Genomic DNA, 25,237 nt, shown 5'->3' with positions numbered 1-25,237 from the left:
ATCCAGATGCAGAGTCAGAGTCTGGTCCAGGTCCAGAGTCTGACTCTGATCCAGAGTCTGATCCAGATACACATTCTGAGTCAGACCCAGAGTCAAAGTCAGACCCAGATTCTGAGTCAGACCCGGTTCCAGACTCAGATCCAGCAACTGGATTAGAATAATCTCTTTATGATATGGCGTGTGCACGAGTTGACGTGTCGCGCTGCATGCGCTTTCGACCTCTAGTATTGGAATGCGTCCTCTGCGCGCACACACACTCTCTCTCTCTCTCTCTCTCTCTCTCTCTCTCCCCCTCACACACTCTCTCCCTCTCTCACACACTTACACACACACACACACACAGTGAGTGTGGCGGTGGGGACACGCGGCCATGCAGCAGACGCAGTCACGGTAAGTGGAGCCGCTTTTCACACGGGACTTTTCCTCGCGGGAGGAAATAACAGCGTGTTTTTTCCCCCTCCACGGTCGCGCGTGTGCGTGTTGTCCGTGTTGTTGATATTGTTGCGCACACTTTCTCACACTTTTCTCTCGCGGCGGCACCGCAGACTTGTTGACCGCGCCGATTGCGCAACGCGCGGCGGCGGCGGCGGCGGCTGCGTGTGATCTGAAGACAAAAAGAAAAAGAAAAAAGAAAACCCGGGATAAACGGAGCCGTGCTGTTGTTTGTCTTTGTCGTGTCCGCTGTGACACTTTGGCCCGAGTCCACCTCATCACCTCGGGGACGCTCGGCTCAGCTCGGGCCATGCGGGGCTCCTGCGGGGAGCACATTTCACTCTCTCTCCTCCCGGCGAGAACCCGGGGTTTTTACGCGTCAACGTGACGGGATTTTGTCCGCGGTCACATCTGACGCGTGGATCAACACCGAGCTGTGTTTTTTTTTTACATTTACAAACTTTAATGTGTCGAACCAACTGTGTGTGTGTGTGTGTGTGTGTGCGTGTGAGTGTGTGTGTGTGTGTGTGGGGCAATGCGCAAAGTGTGTGGTCTCCAAGCTCTCCACCCCCGCAGAGACGCACAGTTTACGCGCACGCACGCGCACACACATGCACGCACACACATGCACACACACACACACACACTGTCACGGTTGGCATGGCTGTCTCCGGGTCTCAGGAATGCTCCCGGTGTTTTCTCTGTATTTTTCACATTAAGAGCAGTTTGGGAACCAAACGCTGCCACGAGCGGCGTCAAGTCAGCCGCGATCAACAGGTTACTTCCGGTGCACTCCTTCAAAATAATGCTCGCAATAGTGAAGCACCATTAAAGGTCAATTAAGTTTAAAAAAAAAACAATATATAGTTTTAAAACAATTCCGCTCACTCTCCTGCACCAAAGTCCATTGAAAAAAAGAGTGATTTAAGCTCATGTGGATACAGGAGCTGCTGGTCCACTGCTGCCTCATGTGGCCACTTTGTGTCACTGAGATAAACCTAAAAAAAGGACTTCAAACGCCGAAATCACAAAAATAACACATTTGAACTTAGTATAGGAGGCAGCAGTGGATCAACGACTTCCTGTGTGCAGTGAGGTAAAATCGCTGATTTTCTCTATGGACTTTGGTGTGGGAGAGTGAGCGCCGTACAAAGTGACACAAACGGTGGATAAATCAGTGGATTGAAGTGCAGTTTGGTCCAAAAAAATTATAATTTTGTAGATATTTAGTTAACTATGCATAAGAAATTATCCATTTAGACGACTAAACACTGTGTTTTGTATTTATTCCACTGTTAAATGCTTTTAATTAGAAAGCAGAAACTCAGTTTCCGGTTGGTTCTGTGGTGAAGTCAGGTCAGATTGACGCTGTAGACGAGGGGGGGAGGGAGGGGTGAGGTGGTGGTGGTGGTGGGGGGGTAGCCCCAGCCTGGAGAAGAGAGAGGGGGAAATTCTTGTGTTTTTGGTATGCGATTACCCAGTGGAGAACCCATGACTGAGGGGGAGGAGGAGGAAGAGGACGAGGACGAGGAGGAGGAGGAGGAGGACTGGGACTGAGTGTGTGGGACACATTCCTGGTCTTCCTCTTTAAGTTAACCACATTACTGGAGCAGCTGACATGTTGCCTCCTCACATGACATTTAAAAAAGTTCCCAGCTGATGCCGTTACGAGCGGACAAAGAGGTCACGTGACCTCAGCGCCGAGTGTGAGATTCAAATATCTGCGGAGAAAAGAAAGAAAAACCGAAGAGGCAGCGGAGAGAGGAGAGAAGATGAGGAAATATCACAGTGCACAAAAGATAGGAACTCATCTATCGTCATTGGACGGTCGGTGACACAGTATTAAATGGAAACACACCTGGGAAAGGTGACTTTAGCCACTTAACTAATCAAATCTGCACACGCTTAAGTCTACGACATCCTCAGAGTATATTCTGGACATTAGTTCACTGTTAGAAAACCTTTTTTCTGACTATAAACTGAAGATTTGTCCACCATTTTATCCCCCGCACCAAACTCCATAGAGAAAAGCAGCCATTTTACATCACAGCGCACACTGAGCGGTCGATCCACTGCTGCCTTCATTTGTACGTTCAAATGAGTAATTTTTGCGAATTCTGCGTTTAAAATCCTTCGTCCAGATTCACGCCAGTGACACAGAGTGACCACTCGGGGCAGCGGTGGACCAGCGGCTCCTGTTTCCCCGCGCGCTAAAATCGCTGGTTTTCTCTATGGTGTTTGGTGCAATTTTTGACAATCTTCAGTTTCCAGTTGAAAAATGCCGTCTAACAACAAGATGAAGTAGAAAATACACTCGTACACTTAATACGTGATAATATCTATTTTTTTTAAAAGTACGTTATTCATGTTCCGCGAGGACACATGAGATCAAATATAAATCTGGAAAATGAAACACCCAAAACTTCCCCTCTCCTTGTTTTTGGTTCCTTTAAAAAAGTAATGAATTCAGTCCATCATTTCTGTCAAAGTGTTCCTGCAGACCCTCAGGTGGTCTCACTCACACACTCACTCACACACACACACACACACGCACAGTGACAGTCTGACACAGGAACACAGGCCTCGTCAGATTTGCATAATTCCATCCGAGCTGTGCCGGGTTCATCAGAATGTGTTGAAACCATAATCGCCCACTCACTAACGACAATTACTATAATGGACTGATTGTTGGATTATACCACCAAAGTGGTTTTAGCTCACATCTGCATAATTGTTCTTAGCGTCATCGCTGGCGTGGGGCGGCCATTAGCTGCAGCAGACGAGCGAGTGATGGACGAGGCGTCGGGTGTTGGACGAACAAAAGGGAGAAGGTTTTTTTTCATGATTAAAACTTCACAAATGAAGATTTAAAAGGAAATAGTGACATAAAAATGCTAATTGTAAACTCACACTCTGGCTGGTTTTGTCCATCCAGGCTCCTGTAGAAAGGCCCTTACCTAAAGTACAAAATAAAGGTTTATTTATTTATTTTAAGTCTACACACACCAAATCATTTTTATTTAAAGGCACTTACACGACGCAAGGACGCAAATTGTTCGTTTTCCTCTCATTTTTAAATTTTTTTTACATGAATATCGATTATTAAATGACACGTCAACTATTTTGAAAGTCGATTGAATTAAAACAAGTTTTTAAACATTTTTCAGCTTGTTAAATGTGAATATTATCCTCTTTTCTTGCTCCATATAACAAAGAAATCATTAAAACGTTTTATAGACCAAACAAACAGATTAATAGATAGTTAGCAGTCCTTTATTGTGATGTATAAATATCTGTAAAAATATATAAAAAAACAACTATATAATATATCTTTGTTTTTTAACTAAAAACTCTCCCACACCAAACTCCATAGAGAAAACCAGCGATTTTAGCTCATGGGAACACAGGAGCTGCTGGTCTACTGCTGCCTCGTGTGGTCACTTTGTGTCAGTGATGTAAATCTAAACGAAGAATTTCAAACACCAAATTAACAAAATACGACATTTGAACTTAGTGACGGAGGCAGCAGTGGATCAACAGCTCCTGTGTGCTGTCACTGCTGTGACGGTAAAATTGCTGATTTTCTCTGTGGGGTTTGGTGTGGGAGCGTGAGCTGGTTCCCAAAGCAACGCAAACTTCATTTTCAAGTGTGTCTAACAGTGAAATATGAATTATTTCTACAGAACAATTACATGTATGCCCTTTTAACATGTCATTTATTGTTGAATCCAAACTTAAGCAAAGAAAATTGACAAAAATCTAAAATGACTGGCACCAGAAAAAAGGCTTTGTTCAAGGAAATCTGCAGTTTAAATCCTGGACATCCCACAATGCATCAGACATTAAAACAGTGTCACATGACCGCCATCACCAGATGGATGGACACATGCAGCAGCAGCAGCAGCAGCAGCAGCAGCGTTGAGCCAGATCAGCAGCTGAAGCCGGCTTTTCCAAACTCACACTTCCTGTTCAAACACGTTTGGGAATCAGTTCAATAAAAAAAAAATGTCTTTAAATTCATAAGTGAGTGAGCAGGACGGAGGACATGTGTGTCCACGCCGGTGTGTAGAGACACCTGAGGACATCACAGCACGTCCTCATGTCCTTAAAAACACGCCAACGTCTCTTTTATACACACACACACACAATCACACTCTTCTCACACTCTCCCTTTTCCCTCTGAACAGCACTCGTTGCTAATTACTCCCCCGTTTCCACGGTAACGGGTAGCACCTCTTTTTCCTTTGCCATCATGTAAATTCCATCGCAAACATGCCTCGCCATCACACAACTCATCTAAAGCCATCAGTTTTTGTCTTTTGTGGGTTTTTAAATAAGGAATAATCTGCCATCTAATCACTAAAAGTCAATTTATAATCAATTTAAGGATGGATTTTGTGATAATATGTATATTTTCAGGGGGTTTTACATGAGCCACTGAACAAAGGACGCACCTAATAATCATTAAACAGACTTTTTTTTGCCTGGAAATGGAATTTTGTGAAAACCTCTCACTCTCCCACACCAAACCCCATAGAGAAAATCAGCGATTTAACATCACAGCAACACAGGAGTTGTTGATCCACTGCTGCCTCCATCAGTAAATTCAAATGAGTTATTTTGTAAAATTCGGCATTTGAAATCCTTTGTTAAGACTCACCTCAGTGACACAAAGTGACCACACGAGGCAGCAGCAGACCAGAAGCTCCTGTGTACCCGTGAGCTTAAATCGCAGATTTTTTCCATGGAGTTTGGTGCAGGTGAGCAAAACTTCAGTTTCCAGGCAGAAACGTGTGTTTAACAGTGAGAAAAAGCAGCAAACGTGTTCTTATGTTATTGTAGACTTTCTCTGTTGTCCACCAGACTGTTATGTTGCATTTACGTCTCGATTATTGGAAAGAGAATCAGCTTTAAACTGCTTTTTCACTAAAAACGCTTCCTATAAGTGATGAATGAGCGCTGAGCGGGCTCACCTGCCTGCTCCCTCTCTCACTGTTAATCCCTGGATGTCACACGTTAGGCTCCAAATAAGACTTCAGTTACCGATTTCTATAAATAAACACGTAACTCAGGAGGGGAAGAAGTGTTAACACTGAAAGAGGTCAACAGGGGTGACAATTACACTGCAGTGTGTGTGTGTGTGTGTGTGTGTGTGTTTAAGGAGTGAGATAGTATGAGACGGTCACACCTTAACTCATTACTCATTAAACACTCAGGAATGTGCAGGCAGTCTTAGTTTCAAGAAAAATTCCATTTGCAAAACTGAATCCCATTGACTTTTCTGCTAATTTAGCACAAAGAGATTCTGTGGTGGAAACACACGAGGAGGAATTTGCTTTTTGCAACTTGTGGCTAACAGTCAGCAACATTAGTGCACATTCTGCTCACATTAATACGCATAAAAACAGCATTAAAACCTTCACAAAAAGTCTTTTAAGTTCACTACTCGTGGGCTGTTCTGTAAAGACAATGACACAATAAAAAGTGTGTTTGCTCCTCCTCCTTTTTTCCCCCTCTGCACGTGCCTTCATACCACATTATCCTCAATGACCCTGGGTTTATGAATGGGCAGCAGGAAGCCGCGCCGTCATTGGCTCGCGGCGGCGGCCAATCAGAGGAGGCTCATTTGCAGCAGAGGTGGGAGTGGATGAATGGAGAGTCGGACATTTTTTTTAGAGGTCAGGGCCTGGTGTGTGTGTGTGTGTGTGTGTGTGTGTCTCACACTGACCTACTTGGTTTATTGTAGGCGTCTCTATACATAGCTGTGGGAAACACGGGCGCACAATCGTCCCGGTTAAAATTAGCAGTCAGGGCCACCTGTGTGTTTCTCACAAAGGCGGAAACGAGGGAGCGCGGCGCGGGGATGGAGGGAACAGGAAGGAAGGAAAAGTGGGGAAAATTAGGAGGAGGAGGAGGAGGAGGAGGATGAGGGGGAGGGAATGGATCACTCTGCTGGTTTAACTCCCTCTCTCCCTCTCTCTCTGTGTGTCTCGCTGTTTTTCCCCCCTCTTTTCCTCACTCGACACAGGGAGACATTGTTAGGCCGTCTGGATCTGGATTTGAAGCGGGGGGGGGGGGGGCGGGGGGGGGCGGGGGGGGTCGGGGGGGTCGGGGGGCTCCGGGCCAAGTAGAGTTCACATACCTTTCTGCTGGAGCCGCGCCAGACTTCACACATGATATAAGTGGAAAATAGGGAGAGCAGACTTAAAGAACTGTTCCTACTTTACTTTTCTGTTTCTTTTTTCTTCCCCGTCTTGGCAACCGGAGCCAAAATAACACGTCATATGATGACATGAAAGTCTTTAAGTCTAACTTAACTTAATAACTTAACTTAACTTTTGCCTTTTAGGACCGTAAACTGACATTTGTGTCCCTTTGTAAACCGCTCACTCTCCTACACCAAACCCCATAGAGAAAATCAGCGATTTTAACATCACAGCACACAGGAGTCGTTAACCCACTGCTGCCTCCATCACTGAGTTCAAACTTGTTATTTTAAGTTATTTTATAAAATTCTGTGTTTGAAATCCTTTGTTTAGATTGACTTCAGTGACACAAAGTGACCACACGAGGCAGCAGCACACCAGCAGCTCCCATGTCCCCCGCCAGCTAAAATCATCACTTTTTTCAATGGACTTTGGTGTGGGAGCGTGAGCAGTCTGCAGACGTTTAAGTTTAGTGAGAAAAAGTGGCAAAACACATTCTTAACAAACAATAGACTCAAGCAGGAGTCAATATTATTCATATAGACTTTGGTTTAAGTGGCAAAAAAACACTTTTTCCTTGTGTTCCAGTCTGAAAACCCCTGATAAATGAGACTTTACAGTTCTTTATAATAAACTCCCTCCCTCCCTCCCTCCCCCCCTCTCTTTTTTCTTTTTTTAAACATATCATTCCACTTGTGTCTCGAAACGTTTCCTGTCTTTGTCGTCGCAGACAGCCGACAGGAAGACTCCGTCTTTTTTAACTGACTCGCGCGTTAAAAAAAAAAAAAAAAAAAAACTGCCATCTTGTTTCCTCGAATCCACGCCCACTCAGGGTTTTCTTCCTGTGTGTGCCTCCACTACACTGACACCGTCTGTGGGTGAAGAAAAAGAAACACATGAGAGCACTCACACATTACACTTCATTTCCCACACATTTACTCAGTCATTCTAATCATTATAATTATATTGTTTTTCCCTCTGTTTTGCAGGACTCACATGAGGCCGCGATGAAGAAGAGGAGCGACGTCCTCGCGTCATCATCGTCATCGGTGTGTGTGTGGCGGACAAAATGGACACCTCGGGCAGCCATCTTGGTTTCAGTGTGGGAGCAGAGGGACCGTACCATGCTGGAAGAGGGGGGGGGACGAGAAGTGGACATTAGCTCCTCTTTAACTTGTTTCAGAATACATTCATGTGAAGAAAAAGATGTAAAAATGTGTGCGAGGGTCCAAAATGTCAAGAACGCATCGTGTTAGAGCAGCTAATTCAGTTTTTACTTTATTCCAAGTGAATTTACAAGCAGGGGTCTCAAACTCAGGTGACCTCAGGGGTCAGGAGGGGGCCGCTCCAAATTAAGTAAAGTCCAACTTTTTGGGGAAAAAGCAGTCAGTGTGGGTGATGTGGGCTCATGACTATATCACCATAATGATATTGGACAATATTTCAAAGTATATCGTAAATATTCAGTAGTTCACAATAAAATATATACACGTGATGCAAAGTTAATGTGTAAATATGATATATAAAGATATACCTCCAGGTCACACACGTCAAAGAAATTTAAAATTTGGCTCATTTTCTCTTTTTAAAAACTTTATTTGAGCATAAAATCTAAATTTAAAAACCAAAAAATAATTAATAGCTTTGCATTTTGGACTCTCGCACTTGTAAAAGCTGTATTTCCTCTACTTTCATGTACAAAAGGGTTTAAAGTGCTATATTTTCCACTTTTGAACAACTGCTATACTTCCCGTTCACTTCATCAGTCAGTCGACGACACCACCTCTGCGCCAAGTCTCCTCCTCCCTCTGCGTTAAGTCTCCTCCTCCCTCTGCGTTAAGTCTCCTCCTCCCTCTGCGTGAAGTCTCCTCCTCCCTCTGCGTTAAGTCTCCTCCTCCCTCTGCGTTAAGTCTCCTCCTCCCTCTGCGTGAAGTCTCCTTCTCGTCGACTTCCCGACTTGGCTGAGATGTTTGAACGGGAGAGGCGGCCATCTTGGCTCTGGGGGGGGGCTGCAGCAGCAGTTGCTCAGTAGTCAGTGTAGATCCTGTGGGGCTGACAGCAGCTACATCTGGCTACTGGGTCTCTGCTGGCAGCCGCTGCATCGTCTTCAACACATTGCTGGTGTTCTTCTTTGATTCTGAGCGAGTTCTGGACCTGGCATACAGTGTAGGATTCTGTGTGTCAGTCTACAGCTACATTGTCTGCTGGGTTTCAGGCCCGCGCTCGCTCTCACGTCTTTATTCGTCTTTAAATGTAAACAAATGTACTGTAAATGCGTCTCATTTGACAACTTTTTTGTGTTTATTGACTCGTCATAAAACATTCTTCAAAACAAATAAAACAAACTTTTTTTTAAACGTCCGTTTCTGTACACAATGCTTTGCTAAGCAAATTTTTATTTATATATATTTAGAAAATGTAGGAGGAGTCGTGTTAAAATGACAGAGGACTCCTTCAAATTTTAATGGCAGGTACTCTGGAAAAAATAACAGCATTCCATCCACAAAGTTTTTGTTTTTTTTCAAGCAATAAATATGTATTTATAAATAGTGTAAATTTACATCAAGATTAGAAACAACAAAATCACAAATTAAACTTTATTCCATAAGTCTATGTGCAACCCATTTTCTTTGTGACTTGGCTAGTAGTTTTTTTTTTTTGTTTTTCTTTGTTGTTTTTTTTACATATTTTTCTATCTTTTTCTTTTACATAAGAAACAAAAACAGTTTTTGAACACAAAGATAAAACATAAAAGCTGTATAAAAAAACACCAAATAAAAAGTAAAGAAAAACGGAAAAAAGGGAGGAAAAAAATCACCTAAACTCTTCACATTACAAATTTTTTTTTTCTTTTTTCAAGAGGGGTGGGTGGGGGGGGGGGATTTTTGCTGTCCAAAGAGTCAGAAAAATTACTATCTATTATAGAAAAAGAGCAGTTAGGCTCGTGCTCCTGGGGGGGCGGGGAAATAACGAGAAATCAAAGCCGACATTTTCATCCTGTCACCAGAAGAGAAGGAAGGAAGGAGAGAGAGAGAGAGAGAGAGAAAGAGAGAGGTTGTCAAGTCAGTAGTCTTTTACGTGTGTTGTTGCCAGTTGTGTCAGTTTAACAAGTATCTACAAAAAAAAACCAACATTTTTCTGTCACGCATTTAAAGAATCCGGGAGCTCCTCCCCCCTCGGCCCCCCGTTCCCAACCGCCTTTGATTAAGTCCTCCAGTAAAACAGGGCTGAACCATTGTCATTAGAGGGGAGGGGGGGGCGATGGGGAGGGGGAGACGAGTCCTGTTAGCGAGCTCGGTGGCTGCGGCAGCAGCAGCGCCCCCCTTTGGAAGGGCCAGGCCCCAGCACTTTCAAAACAGGTTGCATAGACAGACACACTCAGCCTCCAGCCGTCGCTATGGAGACCAGCCATACGGGAGGGGCAGTGGCGAGGGCGGGGGAAGGCGGGGCGGGTTGGGGGAGACGGCCTTGGCTTTCCTGAATATCAGAAATGGTCCGTGCATGTGTGGATGCTTGTTCTGTTCCTTTTTTCTTTCAACACATTGTTTGAAAAACTGGATTTTTCCTGTGTGGTGGGCGTCAGCGGCTCCGCCCCGACGTCGCCTAATGTCAAGATGAGGATGAGTGAAGGGGAGGAGCCTGAGCGGGGGGAGAACGACACGAGGATTAGACGGCGTCATTGAACGCATCACAAGAAGCAAAAAACAAACAGTGTCACACAAACGTCACATGATATTAGGAGTCTATCGTTTCTGGTGGAACAGCGAGCTTGACTTATTTCTGTTGTTAATGCTGTGTGTCTGTAATGCTTTTATTTTATATAGAAATAAAGTACATTACATAATGCCACTCCCCCCCCCCCCCCCCCACCAAATATTAACATCTAATGAACATTCTGTGACTTTTCCTTTAAGATAAGTTAAATATTCAATTCTATGACGTTCAATTGGGGAAATAAAGATATTTTCTGTGATTTTTTTATGACATTTAAGAGTTTATGTAAACTAAACCTTGTATATTAAAAATATAGAATATAAAAATCTATAAATGCCCACAGATGTCCTGTAAACAGTTTTACACAGGTGTCTTTTTGTTTGAGTATTTTCTCTTGCAGTACCATGAGTGGCCACTGGGAAATAAACTTGCTGCAAGCCAGAGGGAGGTTTTCTGTCCAATTCTTGTAATACACTGATGTGTAGAACAGGAAATACTTCCAAAATGGATCTACGATTAAGCTGGAATCACTGCGCCCTCTGCTGGACGACACAGTAAGTAGTTCAGATGCTGTGTTGAGCTTCTAGGCTGTAAAATTAGAACTCAAACTGGATTTAAAAAAAAAGGACTGAGTTTGAATTTTCCCACACAAGATAAAAAAATATATATTATAAAAAGCAATTCTAATATGTTAATCAAAAGGAGATAAACATTAATATTTCACTAAGTCACCCACATACAGTCCTTGTGGTGAATTTTTTTTTCATCATAACTTATTAAATTAATTATTTTTCACACAAAAACTGTAGACAGAAGCCTGTAAAAATGTTTTTTAATAAAAAATAATATTAAAGCTGCTTAATAATCAGTAGCAATAATTGTTTTCGCTTTAATCCAATATTTAATCCCTTTAAAAACTCTTATTAAAGAACGAATTAGTGGGTTTTTGTCATGACTGTGGTGACTCGGCATGAGCAGCGCAGAGAGTTTCAGGATTAGGCAGAATTTTGTGAGGATTATCATCATGAGATTAAAACTTTAAAACATACAGATAACACGAGGCATCAGCATCTCAATAAATAAGTCACTGTGACAAAAGTGTAACAGTTGAACAACATGGTTTTATCAGGAGGGTGAACGGTTATTAAAGAGCAGACACATTCATTTAAATTAAAGTGAACACAAAGACAGGTTTAAGTAGAAAAGTAGCTTCTGTAGAAACTTAAATAAACATGAAAAACAACATGTCTCAGTCTGAACTTGGTAAGAATAAAGCGGTGTGAGGAGGAAGTGTCTCCAGTGTGCAGCTCTGCCTCAGTCGCCATGACGAGCACTTACTAATGTGAACTGGTCGTAGACCTGCATCAGGTCGTCCATCCTGTGCTGCTCCAGCACCACAAAGTCGTCCAGCGTGGCGCTGCCTTTCCTCGCGCAGTCCTGACAGTGAACCACGTGCTGCTTCTTCGACAGGAGCTCGCGGCGCACAAACAGCAGGTTAAACACCTCCACCTGCAGAATGAGGACAAGAGTCATGGTGTCATCTACACACACACATCCTGGATCTGCTGCTGCCGGCGAGTAATGGAGGTGTTGCACCAGCAGATGTCCCCACCAACACAGATTCAGATCTGAACAAAAGACTGGCATCATCAAATCTCCCATAACTCAAAAAGATGTTCATCTTTGAGCAGCAAAACTTTTCGGACTGAAAACTGTTTGAAATTCTTTGTTATGAATAACCTCAGTGACATAAAGTGACCACACGGGGCAGCAGTGAGACCTGCAGCTCCTGTGTCCCTGTGAGCTAAAATCACTGCTTTTCTCTATGGGGTTTGGTGCAGGAGAGTAAAGCTTTAGTCGTAAGATGTGGTCGACATGAGCAGGTTTGGATTTTATTAATTTAGCTTTATGTTAAGTGTCTAAAATCTGTTTTTCAGTTGAGTGTCATTCAGGATTTAAGGGAACAATAATCCCCCGCTACTCACCTCACAGATGGTGCAGTAGTGAGCCGGTTCGTCCCTGGTCCTCGGCCTCAGGACCGTCTCCTTACCGGCCGACGTCAAGGCCTCCTTCACCCACTGACACTGCTTCAGCGTCCGCAGCAGGCAGTACCTGCGACGGAGAAAACCCACCACACACACAATGTCACGGATAAAAACTAAAAACAAACAAGTAAGAGTTCACACAAAAACCCCAGAGTCTGCGACTTACTTGATCATCTCAAACAGCTTGTGGTCGGACACTTTGATGTTACGAGCCATGTTCCAGGAGAGGTGCACCATGGGAACCATGGACTTGACGCTCTGGAGCTTATTCCACTCGTAACGTTCCACGGCCAGTTTGTACTGGTGAGCTGAAAACACAGAGGTTTAGATTTACATGCATGAAAACATTTATTATTTTGTATGTTTTATCTTATTAGCATCTTAAAAACGCTATTGAATTAACATTTGTTCTTTTTGCTATTAAACATTTTGGGGAATAATAATCACTGTTGACAATAGTTGACATTTTGGAGCAGTTAACTCATATTTTCACATCATTGTGCTCAATCATTTTATAAATCTATAATGCAGACACAACTAAAGAGAAGATTTAAGGGAAATCAGATCACATTTAGCAAAGTTAATGTAAATGTAGTTAAAGAGAATTTTTGCACTTTTTTGGAGCGAAATATTGTGTAAACGGAAATATTGTAGTTCTAAGAACTCTGTCATAGTTCTGTCTTTTTAGCTCCTACGTCTGTGAGTGACACAAGTGTATGTTGATTGGTCAAACTGTGAAAAAAATAATATTTTATCCATAATTGCTTTTATAAAAACAATCATTTCCTCTCCAATGCCAACATAATTTGTGGTGCATCTTTTTTTGGCAGAATTTAGTCAGTGACATAATGAAATTTACGAGGTTTCTTGAATGCATCACAGAGCGGCTCCTCTTCCCCTATAATCCGTGTGCTCTGCAAACACCTCCCACACCCCATAATAATCGCAGCGTACCAGTGAGAGGCCCCACGTTCCATGCAATGTTGTTGCACCAGCCGATGGCCTGCACCCAGTGCACGGTCCCCGTGTTGAGCCACACCAGGTCGCCCGGACGCTGGATGAACCGGTAGACGGGCACGTCGGCCTCGTACAGATCCTCCAGGTTCGGCCACCACGAGCCCATCAGGAAGTTAATGTTGTTCCTTAAATGATGTGTCAGATGAATAAATCAGTGATGATGTGTGTGTGTGAGTGTGTGTGTGTGTGTGTTCAGGTAAATAAAAAAAGTTCTTACTTCTCACAGAAGTTGCTCATCACCCCCCAGTAAGGCTCCGGCACGGCGAACCACTCACAGTCTCCAGGTCCGATGTTGATGTTCACGGCACAGAAGTTGTTGTGCTCCTGGTGACCTGCGGGGCACAGACATCAGCGTCACTGGAAAACACCTTAAATAATAATAATAAAAACAGCCCACAGTGCAGCGTCTGACGGCGCGAGGAGACACGGACCTGGTATTCTGCTGCCCGGAACCTTCATGTAGAGCTGAACCGTGTTCATGCCCAGGATGGTGTGACCCACGTGGCTGAGCAGGTTCCCGGCGGACACGACCCGGGCGAAGGCGGGGAGTTTGCTGAGCTCCTGCAGCTGCTGCTTCCACCTTTAACCCGCGAGGACATCACGAGATTAGATTCAAAAAATACAGTAAATAAAGTAAATAAACATAGTTTTGAACTCTGTGAACTCACTTCCTCTCGTCCGACACGTCGATGTTGGTTCCAAACTTGATGTGCTTTAAGGGCCCCCTTCTTTTACGTGCAACACTAATGAGACGGAGAATTTAGAATTAGTTTTTAAGCCACTTCAAATCCACTCTCGTCAGTCAGAAGATAGTAGCGTACCTCTCTGCTGATGCTGGCTCTGTGTCTGAAGGCTCCTTTAGTGCCTTTTTCTCGTTCTCCTCCTGAAAAACAAAAGCAGGATACATGTCAGTACAGTAACATATATATTCTTCAGAGAAAAACATTCCTTCCCGCAGATTTCCACTGACCCGCAGGGATTCCTGAAAGGAAGCGGCCTGATACTGGGCGTATTTGGCGATGGTGGTGTGGGCGCGGGCGCTCTCGCAGCGCCACATCTTCTTGGAGCCGGACGGGTCCCAGTTCTCGTCGGCGGGCTGCGAGAGCTGAGTCCACACCTCCACCAGGTGCTCCGGGTTGGCCTCCACCAGCGTCTTTGTGGAGAACAGACCCAGGTCTGCGGGGGGGGGGGGGGGGTTTGGGATTGGGATTGAGATGATGAGATTAGTTTACTGTGTGAACCTTTCCAGTGCAGAATGAGGAGTTAAAAAGAGCGAGTGTTTACCCAGTTTGAGCGCTCCGGCCAGTCCTCTGATGACCGTGACGGGGTTGGTGGGGTTTGTGCAGAACTGGTGCAGTGGAGGGAAGAAGGCGTCTCGCTTGTTCTCCAGCTGAAAACAGCAAGTTCAGCTTTTATTGATCCAAACATGACAATCACAGTCGCTCCACTGACAGTTTCACACCAAAAATCCTAAGAACTAAAATAGGCAGGAAAATTGATTCTGATTGTAACTTCAACCAAATTCAGTGTCTTTTCAATGATTAAAAAAAGCTTCTTTAATGTGAATATATTCTGGTTTCTTTGCTCCATAACATAACACATAAGTCAAAAATAAATCATTTCCAGGTTTGGTAAACACAGATCAATATAATTCAACATTTCACCAACAAGCACTCGATTAGTCCAGAAAATAATCATATTGTATTCACAAGACAGAGTGAAACGGAGATGATAACGCAGCTACATTTATTTATATTCACTTCCTGACTGCTTCTCATGAGCAGTAAAGGAAAAGCTCAGTTTAATTAAACAATTACTTCTAATTTCACCGTATTGACAGAAATCCCCGTTCTTACTTGTCAACTGGGCTCAACATGTTTTGGGTAAAAGCCTGAAAAGTAAATCGTTTCTGACCAATATTGTCTCCACTTTTTAGTCAGCTTCAGTTTAATATTACATCAAAACATTAAAAACACCAATGTGTGGGTTTTCGGAGCATCGAGGAGTGAAGTTAAAGATTAAAACCAGACGGAGGGAAAAGATCTGCTCATAATGATATCGACCAGCATGCTTACATAAAACTGACACCTCTCACTGTGTCTAGGCTCAATCTGCACACGTGAACGCTATTAAATAAATATCTTGCACAACATTCAAGCACTTTCAATGACACACGTCTAATTGGGGAGCTTTCCAAAAACTTTACAACTTTCAAGGATTTCAAGGACCCTGTGGGAACCCTGCAAACGACTGCAGAGGAGCGAATCAACTTCCTTCCAGTCTTTGCAAAATGACCAGTTTACCCGAGCGGTCAAGATTTAATTGTAATGTTTTTACACTTTTTATGTGAGAACTTTGCAGGTTTTAAACGACTCTATAAAGAAACAATGATCGATGAACACATGTTAACCACGTGTTTGCTCATCTGGACACAGATTGGTTTCGTCTGTTCCGTTATCAGATGAAAACAAAGCACGTGGCCGTCGCCCGGACGACACGGGAGACGGAGGAATACTCACGTAGATGCTGGGTGTGGGTGGGTTGAGCTTGTCTTTGGGCAGAGCTGGTGTGGGAGGAGGGGGCAGCCGCGGAGGGGGGCACTTGTCGAGGAGGATGCTGCTGTTGGAGAGGCCGTTCTTCCCCAGGTTTCTGCAAACACATGACGGCGTTTCCCTCTCTTTATCAGTTCAATTTCACACGTCATCGACATGTCAGCAACACATGCAACCAAATACCAAACGGGACGAAAAAGAACGAGTGGAGGAAACCATCCGAGTGATTAATATCTGCATAGCAACAAGGCTGTCCAGTCGCCTTCAGTGTTGTTTACAGTTACATAACATTGTCCTCTGGTTGTGCAGTGGCTCAGATGCTCCACTAGGAGGAGACATCTTCAAAAAATAAAAAACACACAACATCAAATGCCTCCTGTCCTCCACCGCTCATCTGTGCCATTTTAGAAAACATGGGAGAAATGTTAATTATCATTATTATTATTTTTAAAAAACATTCTTTCTGCCAACATTTGTAGAATTTAAGTGTTAATTAGTGCAGATCTCTGCTCCCGCAGGACGTTAGAAAGCCAAATAGAGAATTTACGTTTGTAAAAAAAAATGCAATAACTTCACACGGAGCAGCATAATCGGTGGATTAAATGTGGCGTGCGCGGCCTCACCTGCACGCCTTCAGCACATCAGTGGAGCTGGGGTAGATGGACACCGACGACGACGACGACGACGAAGAGCTGTGTGGCGGCGTGGCTTTAAGACCGGTGGTGGTGGTGGTGGTGGTGGGTGGCTCGGCCTTCATCGGGCTCTGGGAGTCCTCGGAGATGCCCGCCTTGCCGTTCCCGTTCACGGCCGGTGCGGCGGTCGTGGTGGCGGGACTGTGGACGCCCGTCTGCGTGTGTTCTGAGGATTTGGGCGAGGGCGTGGCGGTGGATATGGCGGAGATGGGCGAGGAGGCGGCCGAGCTGACCTGCGCGTGGGGGGTGGAGGGCAGGACGGCCGGGTGGATGTTGTTGACTTTCTTGTGGGACTCGGGCGTGGCGGTTGCCATGGATACAGTCCCTTCTGATGGGCCCTTCCCCTCGCCGGTGCCCTCCCCCCCTGCCAGCAGGGCAGATAGTCTCGGATTGTCTGCGCTAAGGCTCGGCTTCTCGCCGCCTTCCGCCGCCTTGCCACCGTCACCCGTGTGAACGTGATTGGCTATGCTGTCCACCTGTGTCGCTTTGCACTCCGCCGACGGTAGCGGCGATGGCGCCTTGCCCTCGGAGCCTCCGTTCCCGAGGGACACCGCCGCTGCCGTCGCCGCGGTGTTGCTATCTTTGGTAGCGGACGCACCAGGTGCTGCTCCACCTGAGGTAGAGGAGTGGGGGAGGGAGGGAGGGGACAGGAGGTGGTTGTGTGGCTGCTGCCGTGGCGATGGGGCGTTTGTGGAATGTCCAACCTGATTGTTGGGGGGCACGGGGGCAGTGGAGTTGGGGATCTGTGAGTGGGAGGGTGCCCCCTCACTGCTGGAGGCCGCCGCATGTGGAACAGACACTCTCTGAAGAACGAGAGGGAGAGAACAAGTGTCAAGTGTGGCAGTAAAACGGCTCATTAAAGCCTCTCTTACAATAAAACTAAAACACCTGAGTCACAGTGTAACGCCACAAAAGTGTGAGGGAGAGGAAAAAACATCAGTGAATCGTCAAGTGAATGATTTTCAGTTGCTAATAAGTCGTAAAAGTAAGGTTTCCTAAAAACTAAATAAAATATAAAAGGATATAAAAATTCATAAAAAAAATGTCTAAATCTAGATTAAACCTGGGATTAAAAGGGTTCAACCACTGAGAATTGGGTTCGAGTTACCATATTAACAATATTTTGGCAGATATTCGCTTTATAACAATCCTAAAAGATCAAACTTGACAAACAAGAGTGTAAAATATGATTTATGAGCGACCTTTACATGTATAATGAACACATCATGCCTCAGTGTTGAAGTTTGAGGAGATACATTCTCGTGGGAGAGATTTCACCGCTCGCTTCATGGAACCACTTGACTGATTTTCAACAAAAGCAGCCAAGTAGGTCAGAGAGATAAGACAATTACATCCACAGCTGAGACTAACTCGTCATCAACATCATTTATCGTCAAAGATCAGCGGTCTGTGAATCACCTGAGAGGAGTTTAGGTGCAGGGCCTGGTGCGGCGCGGCGTCCTGTGTTTGCGTGCTTGTGCAGGTGTGAGGTAGCAGTGCTGCGTCGCCGCTGCCGGCAGGTTGCAGGTAAGGCACGTCTCCGTTGGGTCCTGTGTCCGCGGGCCCCGGCTGATTATTACTACTACTACTACTGTTAGTACTACTCTTACTACTGTCGCCCACGGGGAGGGAGTCCGAGGGTCCGTGTGTCGCAGCTGGGCCCACGGGCCCGTTGGCCAGTGGCTGCGACGGGCACAGCGGCCGGTGAGCTCCCAGAAGGGGCCGGTTGAGGTGGAGGCTGGGGTTGGGGGAGGGGAGGGAGTTGGAGGTGGGGCCGTTGGGGAGAGAAGGACGCACCTGACCTCCTGAGGCATTCTGTCTCATCTGTGAAGGAAAAGACGGTGTGATATTATATACTATTAACTTTATTTTACTAGAGCTTTAAGTTCAATCTAAAGTGAGTGGATCTCAATCAGAAAATGTACCAATTATACATTTTTAAATGAGTGGAGTGAGAGATAAGATAGACAAAAAAAAGTGTTAAAACTATTAAGAGATTGATCAAATATTAATCGATTACTAAATTAATCGTCAACTATTTTGAAAATCGATCACTTTGAGGGTCGTTTTCCATGATTAAGTTTACAACTTTTAAAATGTGACTAATTTCTGGTTTATTTACTCCAAATAAAGAAATAATTAAAACAGAATGAATTTGGTTTGTGGACAAAACAAGACATTATTTTGAGGTTTGAAAAATACTGATCAACATTTTCTGGACTAAACAATTACTCGATTAATCAAAAAAAATAATAGTTGACAGATTAATGGATTAGGAAAATAATCGTAAAAATGGAAGTAGACTTGTGGTTTAAACAGACAAGCCGAGGAAGAACAATGAAAGTAGCAGCTAAGGACCAAAGTGGTGATGCCACTGGATGCAAATAAACACAAAGTCTGTGAGAAAATGAGCTTCAAATGTTTTCCTGAGGACTTAACGCTCTCAATCACACGTTTCAGCGCTTCCAAAATAGAACAAAGCGTCAACTTTGTAAATGATGTTCCCGATGTTAGACAATAAAGACACCAGTGTAGTATTGTGCAACAGTAAAGCCTGGTAGCAGGTGACGTCTGTGAATTTATGGCAACAAAAAAAAAAAAAAAAACGACACTGGCGCCGGTACAGTTGTAAATAGTCTTCATTTGCCATTTTCTTTAATTTATGTATATATATGGTTACCTGGTGCTGGTGCTGCTGCATCATGGCGAGCTGAGACTCCAGCTGCTCCAGCATCTGCAGCTGTGGGGGCTTCAGGCCGGCACGGTTACTTCGCAACTGTTCCAGCACCTAAGGATGAGATGATAAATACATGTAAATGCAGGAAAAAAGCCTTCTGGGTGTCGACAAGGTATTTAAGTTTAAAGTAAAGTAATTATATAATAAATTGAAAGTAAAAACAACCAAGAAAAATCCATTAAATGGAGGAAACTGAAGAGTTTTCAAACCTGTATTTTCTGTGGGGAGAGGTACCAGCTGGGAACTGGTTGTCCTGGATTACTGGCCCATAAATCACCCTGAGGAATGAGGAAAAATAGGTTTTAAGCTGTAAAAGGTGAAATTAAGGTGGCAGACTTTAGCAGGTAAACTATGTGTTCACAGTCTAATTTACCTTGGCAGGGCTGGAGGCTCTTCTCCTCTTGGCTGGACAGGACTGGTCATCTGCTTGGCCCAGCGTGCCCAGGTGAGGGGGCAGAGACTGACCCGAGCCCCCGCCTTCTGCACTGTGATTGGGCTTACAAGCCTGCAGGGGAGGGGAGGGAATGGAGGGAGAGGGCGCAGGCAGAGGGGAAACAAAAGGAGAACATAGAGAAAACATAAAAGAAAACAGAAGGAGATGGGATGGAGCCAAAAGGAAAGGAAGTGAGGTGTGTGTGTGTGTGTGTGTGGGGGGGGACACCAAAAATAAGATGCAGGGAGCGTGTTCAAATATCAAGATGCATGAAGCAGCAAAAGGGAGAGGAGAAGGTACGGCAAGAGGAAGAGGTCAGAGTGCAAAGAGAAGCAGGGGATGGAGAAAGAGAGAAAAGGAGGGCGACACTGTCATTCTGTGTTGGCAATTTAACAAAAGAGACAAGCAGGAAATGCGGAGCAAAAAAAGATTCCTGTTTATCTGACGGTGTTGCTTCATAGGGCAACTGCAGCCCCGAGGGCTTTTCTCCTGTTCAGAGGAAACGTGGTGGAAATTTACCAACAGCCACTGAACCAACAACTCCTCCTCAAAAACAAGCCGGTGTTTTACGCGTCCAGGTAGAGCAGAAAGGGAATTTGTTTACGGCTACTTGTCGTCAGGAGCCTACGAGGTCAGATGTGACTGATTTTCACCAAAAAAAAAACAAAAAAAGTGTCGTATTTTCTCTTCTTTATAGACGCAAAATAAACACATTTATGTGACGCAGACAAACACATGTGTAATCTGTAATTTCACATCAGACATTAAGTCACATCTGACCCATCCATCCATCTGTGATCCACATTCATTCACACTCACCAGGTCAAAGCTGCTAAATCAACACGTTCAAGTCAATAATACGACAACGATCTCTCACACTCACACACACACACACACACACTGACACAACAGGACCACTTGCATCTACTGTAGGATGAGCATGAGTGAGTGATGTGATAATGGGACACTAGGGGGCGTCGCAGGGGCTTTGTGAGCAGCTGTGGGGCATCTAAGGTCAACTACTGAAGAGAGGGGAGGGGGGGAGAGAGAGGGAGGCGGAGGAGGAAGACGCCACGACCTCACCAATCACACGGGGTCAAAGGCCAACAAAAGGCCAAACCTCACAGCCACTTGACTCAGAATTAGAGACTTTAATCTCGTCCCAAACGGTAATTTATTCCCGTCTAAATGAAAGCAGATACTGCGGCTCAACAGGTTTGCCTCCTAAACCATGATTTGCCAGTGAAGTGCAGATTAAAAACAGGATTAATACAAAGAGAAATTGAGCGGAGGGTGGGAAACAATCATTTTCTCTTCATTGTTTTGAGTTTTCTTTTTTTTTTTTCCCCACTTGAGCCGAGCGTGATGGGTGAAGCCGAGTGACGACGGCACTGTGGAGGGGGAGGGGAGGTGGGGCAGAGAGGTGAAGGAGTGGGTGGGTTGGTGGGCGGGTAACACCTGAGTGGACGCCTCATTCAAAACGGATGCCATAAAGCTGCCGGGGATGGAAATGTGAGAGGAGCCAATTGAAAGAGACGGTGAAGTGAAGCCGTGTTTTTTTGTTTTACGTGTTGTTTGTTTGTTTGTTTGTCGGCTTCTTTAGACATCGTACAGCCTGGATGGTAGAGCTGAGCTCAAGTGTTACCCGTCAGTGTGTGCGTGTGTGAGTGTCTATGTGTCTGACTGTGTGTATACTACAAATTATGAATGTGCGACAGCCTGTGTGTCCGAGTGTGCACTCAGGCTACATCCATACTAGTACATTTTCAGATAAAAACCATCTGTGTCCAGACGAGCATTAGGAAGATAGGAGTGATGCGCCCGTGTTTCTGGGCTCATCCTGGACTGGGCTCGCTACCAACAATTCTTTCCTTATTCAATTAATCTGTCCATTCTTTTATTTGGTGCATAAAATGTCAGAAAATTGATTTCTTTGTTGTATGGAGCCAGGAAACCAGAAAATATTAACATGTAAGAAGCTGAAAACCACTCAAATATCCACTTTTGTGCATCCTTTGCTACAAAAAGATGACAAAAAAGTAGGTCAGTCTGATTTGTGTCCACCTCCAATGTCCACATGAAGATCCTGAATCATTGAGCAGCAAAGCAGCGCTGGTTTGTTCTTCTGACTTTACATTATACATGAATCTATCTGTTTTTTTAAACGATTAAAACAAGCTCTCCGATCTTAAATGTGAATATTTCCCCGTTTCTTTGCTCCATGTAACAAAGAAATTATCAAAACCTCATTATTTTGAAGTTTAGGGAAGACACATCTACATCTTCTGACATTTTGTGGACCCAACAACTAACGGATCACTCGAGGCTGAAAACGAGACAAAAAGCTGTGGCATAACAAAACAAAAAAGCAGTAGTCACAAGCTTCAGGATCACTGGGTGTGTGTATAAGCAGGTACTTTTCTTTCTTACGGTCAGATTCTACTAACAAGAAACAAAACTGAAAAGAAGGAGCAAGTATTTGTGTTACGAGGCCCAACAACCACGTGTAAATAAAGCTGAATGTGCAGTTGAGGTTCTCCGTTCTTCCCGTCTTAACTTTTCTCCCGAGCCCTTTCAAATTTTTCTTTATTCTCGGGGCCCGACATGGTCAGGACAGTGTGGACGGCGGGCGAATCCGCAGCGGAATCGATGCATTTTTATAATGAAAACAGAGTAATGTGGATGTAGCCTCGGCGAGAGGAAGGGGACACGGGGATGGGAGGTGAGGGAAGGGGTTGGGGGAAGCGTGTAAGTTGCTCTATCTGGTCTCTCACCTGCTGCGGTGCACTGCTCAGGCCTCCCTGCCTGGAGGTTAGCTCGGCTGGGATTGGCAGACTCCATGCCTCCTCAATAAGAGGGAGCATTTTACTTTTACCCTGTAGGCTACTGAGCTGGGGGTTACTCAACTGAGCCTAGGGGAATGGAAAACGACGTGGAAAAAAACAAAAATAAATAAATAAATAAATAAAAAATAATAATATAAACACAAGGCTTTCTTTAGAGAGAGAAAAAAAATCAAAAATTAAATAAATGATGACCTCAAAACAAGGAAATGATTATTAATGGTAAATAGGTAGAGGTTACAACACAAGTGAGTTCAGCGGTCATAGCGGTAAACTCCAGTTTTCTACCACACAAAAACATCGCAGCGTCCATTATTATTATTATTGTTATTATTATTATTATTATCATTATTGTTATTATGTGTGAGTGAAGGGAAAAATGACAATCGCTTGGACAAAAAGAGAGATGAGGAAATGAACACATGACGTGTTGGGAATGTTAGAACCTCACTTGGTCGGCGTTGAAACTAAAGAGAATTCTTCACTACTGGCAGTAAAAGGCTTAATAAGCAACAATACTTGGGAGATGACGGACAGTTCATGCTACCAGGACCCTACTGAAATCCTTTTTAGTTCAGTTTCTAATTTACTGACTCAGCAGCGAGAGGAATGTTGGCAAACAGCAGCAGGAGGCGGGAGAGTGTGATGAAGGTGGTGCTGCACAGGAATAACCCCCCACTTTCATGACACCACGTCATGATGTTTCGTGTCGCACCGTTACAGCAGATCAAGGAAACTCGGTGACAAATAAACCCAGCTATGCTTTCTTTCTAATGCTTTGCTCGTGTGACCGAGAACGGAGCAGCTGTGAAAAGTACTCAAGTGAGGTCAGGTTAAAAAATGCAGGGAGACAGATGTTCTTCTTCTCTCAATAAAACATTAGGACACGTTCAAAAAAAACAAAAAAAAACACCCTCAAAAGTGTGACAGTTTTTGTGAGCGTCTCTTCTTCATATTAACATCTATGCTCGTTGTAAAAAAACACATTTTACAGTCGCGCTACACCTGTAAAAACGCTGTATGTTGATGGACAACTGACGGGGAAATATACGATATTATGCATCATGATGACTTGACTTTAAAAAGCCGTTTAGAGCAACCTAACTAAGCCCAATTTGGGATTCTAAGACGGCTGCCATCATACAAACACTGCTACTTCAATGACGTCATTAATATTTGTTTAATATTAGTCGCACACATTGTCAAACTGTTTAGTTTTCAGCATTAGGGCCGGGCGATACACTGATTTTTAATCCAGATTCCCTCTTCAACTGCCACCACCGTCGCTCGCCTTGGTCTCCCGGGGTTCAGAGTGGGCTGACCCTCCCCCCTCCCTCCTCCCTCCCTGCTTCACGGATGCATGCACACAGCGTGGTAGCAAGAAGCATGGCAGCTAGCAGGGAAGAGCTTGAAAGGCACAACAGTGTCGTCGGTCAATTTGGAAGTGGTTTGGGATTTTTCTGGCGTCAGACCACGAAACAAACCACAGCCCACTGAAAAGGTTTGTTTGGAAGCGGTTGCAACTCAAAAAAGGAGTTTGTTCCACAAACAGTGGCCTGCAGCTGAGCGGGAGAAACGTCGGCCCCACAAACACTCGCTAAAAACAGTCTTCGGTAGTCGAGACCCGCTGGAAATATATCACGGATGTGGTGGCGTAGCATGAGGTTCCAGAGTTAAGATATTGTTAGAAGCCTGTAGAAAGCTTGCTGAAAATGCCAGGGCCTAGCGTCTTATTTAAATACTTTCTAGGCTTGTGTTTGCCATTCTAGGCTTGTGAAATGCCATTTTTTACCATTTATGGTTTGTTTTTAAGAAGAAAACAAATGGATTAAAATCATAAATATCAATATTCGTGTGAGATTTAATTTTCAAGCCACATCGCCCAGCCCGAGTCGCCATGCAACTACGCCGTTTGTGTGCATAGAGCATTGTTGTTAACTGGTATTGCCATCAATGGCTCACAAAGACTACTTCTCAAGTGGAAGAACTGGGGAACGTGGGTCGTGACGTCACTCCCAGTTCCCACTTATAAGATCCAATGTAAACAGTGCAAACCATTGCTCACCAACATAGTCCTAGAGTTTTATTTAATAAGTTTTTCCAGGACCTTCCAGAAAGTTTCCTCCGTATTTGAGCACTTTAAAAAAAAAAAAAAAACTGCAACTATGGCAATTGTTTCGATGAGGATAATCCTGACAGGAAACGTCCCCGTGGCCCCATGCGCCATCGTCACGACTTTACGACACCCCAGCAACCACGTTAGCGGCGCCTCATGCGCGTCATCGCAGCCTCCACTCACCTGCAGACATTTGATGCGGTGGGCGAGCGCGGTGGCGTTGCTGCAGCCCTTGCTGCGCGTGGCGTTGATGTAGCACTTGATGGCGTCGTGCGGCTGGTTGCACGACTCGTACAGCGTGCCCAGGTCCATCCAGGCGGCGGCGTGGCTGTGGTCCAGCTGCACAGCGCAGATGTAGGCCTGCAGCGCGTCCATGGGCTGGTTCTGCTGCTGGTACAGCACGCTGAGGACGACCGAGGATGAGGAACAGGACAGGAGATATTAAAAAAA

The 25,237-nt window shown here is 44.6% G+C and overlaps 1 protein-coding gene and 1 long non-coding RNA gene across 3 annotated transcripts in view; one reads left to right on the top strand and one right to left on the bottom strand.

The window, feature by feature from the left end:
• The first annotated feature begins 316 nt into the window (after positions 1 to 316).
• Positions 317 to 8,995, top strand: LOC131455361 (uncharacterized). The gene is made up of 2 exons (XR_009239791.1): positions 317 to 390; positions 7,628 to 8,995. It is a non-coding gene; the product is annotated as an uncharacterized LOC131455361 (long non-coding RNA).
• The window catches only part of LOC131455358 (histone demethylase UTY-like), a 32,400-nt gene continuing 16,080 nt past the window's right edge, over positions 8,918 to 25,237 (bottom strand). The window contains exons 12-30 of one of the 2 annotated variants that reach the window (XM_058622936.1): positions 24,971 to 25,190; positions 22,603 to 22,740; positions 19,769 to 19,900; positions 19,605 to 19,673; positions 19,339 to 19,446; positions 18,078 to 18,482; positions 16,590 to 17,461; positions 15,934 to 16,063; positions 14,699 to 14,804; positions 14,385 to 14,590; positions 14,236 to 14,297; positions 14,083 to 14,157; positions 13,846 to 13,994; positions 13,632 to 13,746; positions 13,352 to 13,539; positions 12,564 to 12,705; positions 12,338 to 12,464; positions 11,691 to 11,861; positions 8,918 to 10,277 (exon numbers count right to left, since the gene is read on the bottom strand). In XM_058622936.1, coding sequence (XP_058478919.1) covers positions 10,248 to 10,277; positions 11,691 to 11,861; positions 12,338 to 12,464; positions 12,564 to 12,705; positions 13,352 to 13,539; positions 13,632 to 13,746; positions 13,846 to 13,994; positions 14,083 to 14,157; positions 14,236 to 14,297; positions 14,385 to 14,590; positions 14,699 to 14,804; positions 15,934 to 16,063; positions 16,590 to 17,461; positions 18,078 to 18,482; positions 19,339 to 19,446; positions 19,605 to 19,673; positions 19,769 to 19,900; positions 22,603 to 22,740; positions 24,971 to 25,190 — 3,445 coding nt within the window. In that variant the 3' untranslated portion in view covers positions 8,918 to 10,247. The remainder of the gene's footprint in view (positions 10,278 to 11,690; positions 11,862 to 12,337; positions 12,465 to 12,563; positions 12,706 to 13,351; positions 13,540 to 13,631; positions 13,747 to 13,845; positions 13,995 to 14,082; positions 14,158 to 14,235; positions 14,298 to 14,384; positions 14,591 to 14,698; positions 14,805 to 15,933; positions 16,064 to 16,589; positions 17,462 to 18,077; positions 18,483 to 19,338; positions 19,447 to 19,604; positions 19,674 to 19,768; positions 19,901 to 22,602; positions 22,741 to 24,970; positions 25,191 to 25,237) is intronic. The other variant, XM_058622937.1, reaches the window with a different exon arrangement.

The sequence above is a fragment of the Solea solea genome, chromosome 2 (assembly GCF_958295425.1).
Source record: "Solea solea chromosome 2, fSolSol10.1, whole genome shotgun sequence".
Classification (NCBI taxonomy): Eukaryota; Metazoa; Chordata; class Actinopteri; order Pleuronectiformes; family Soleidae; genus Solea; species Solea solea.
This window is presented reverse-complemented; position numbering and strand designations above follow the sequence as displayed.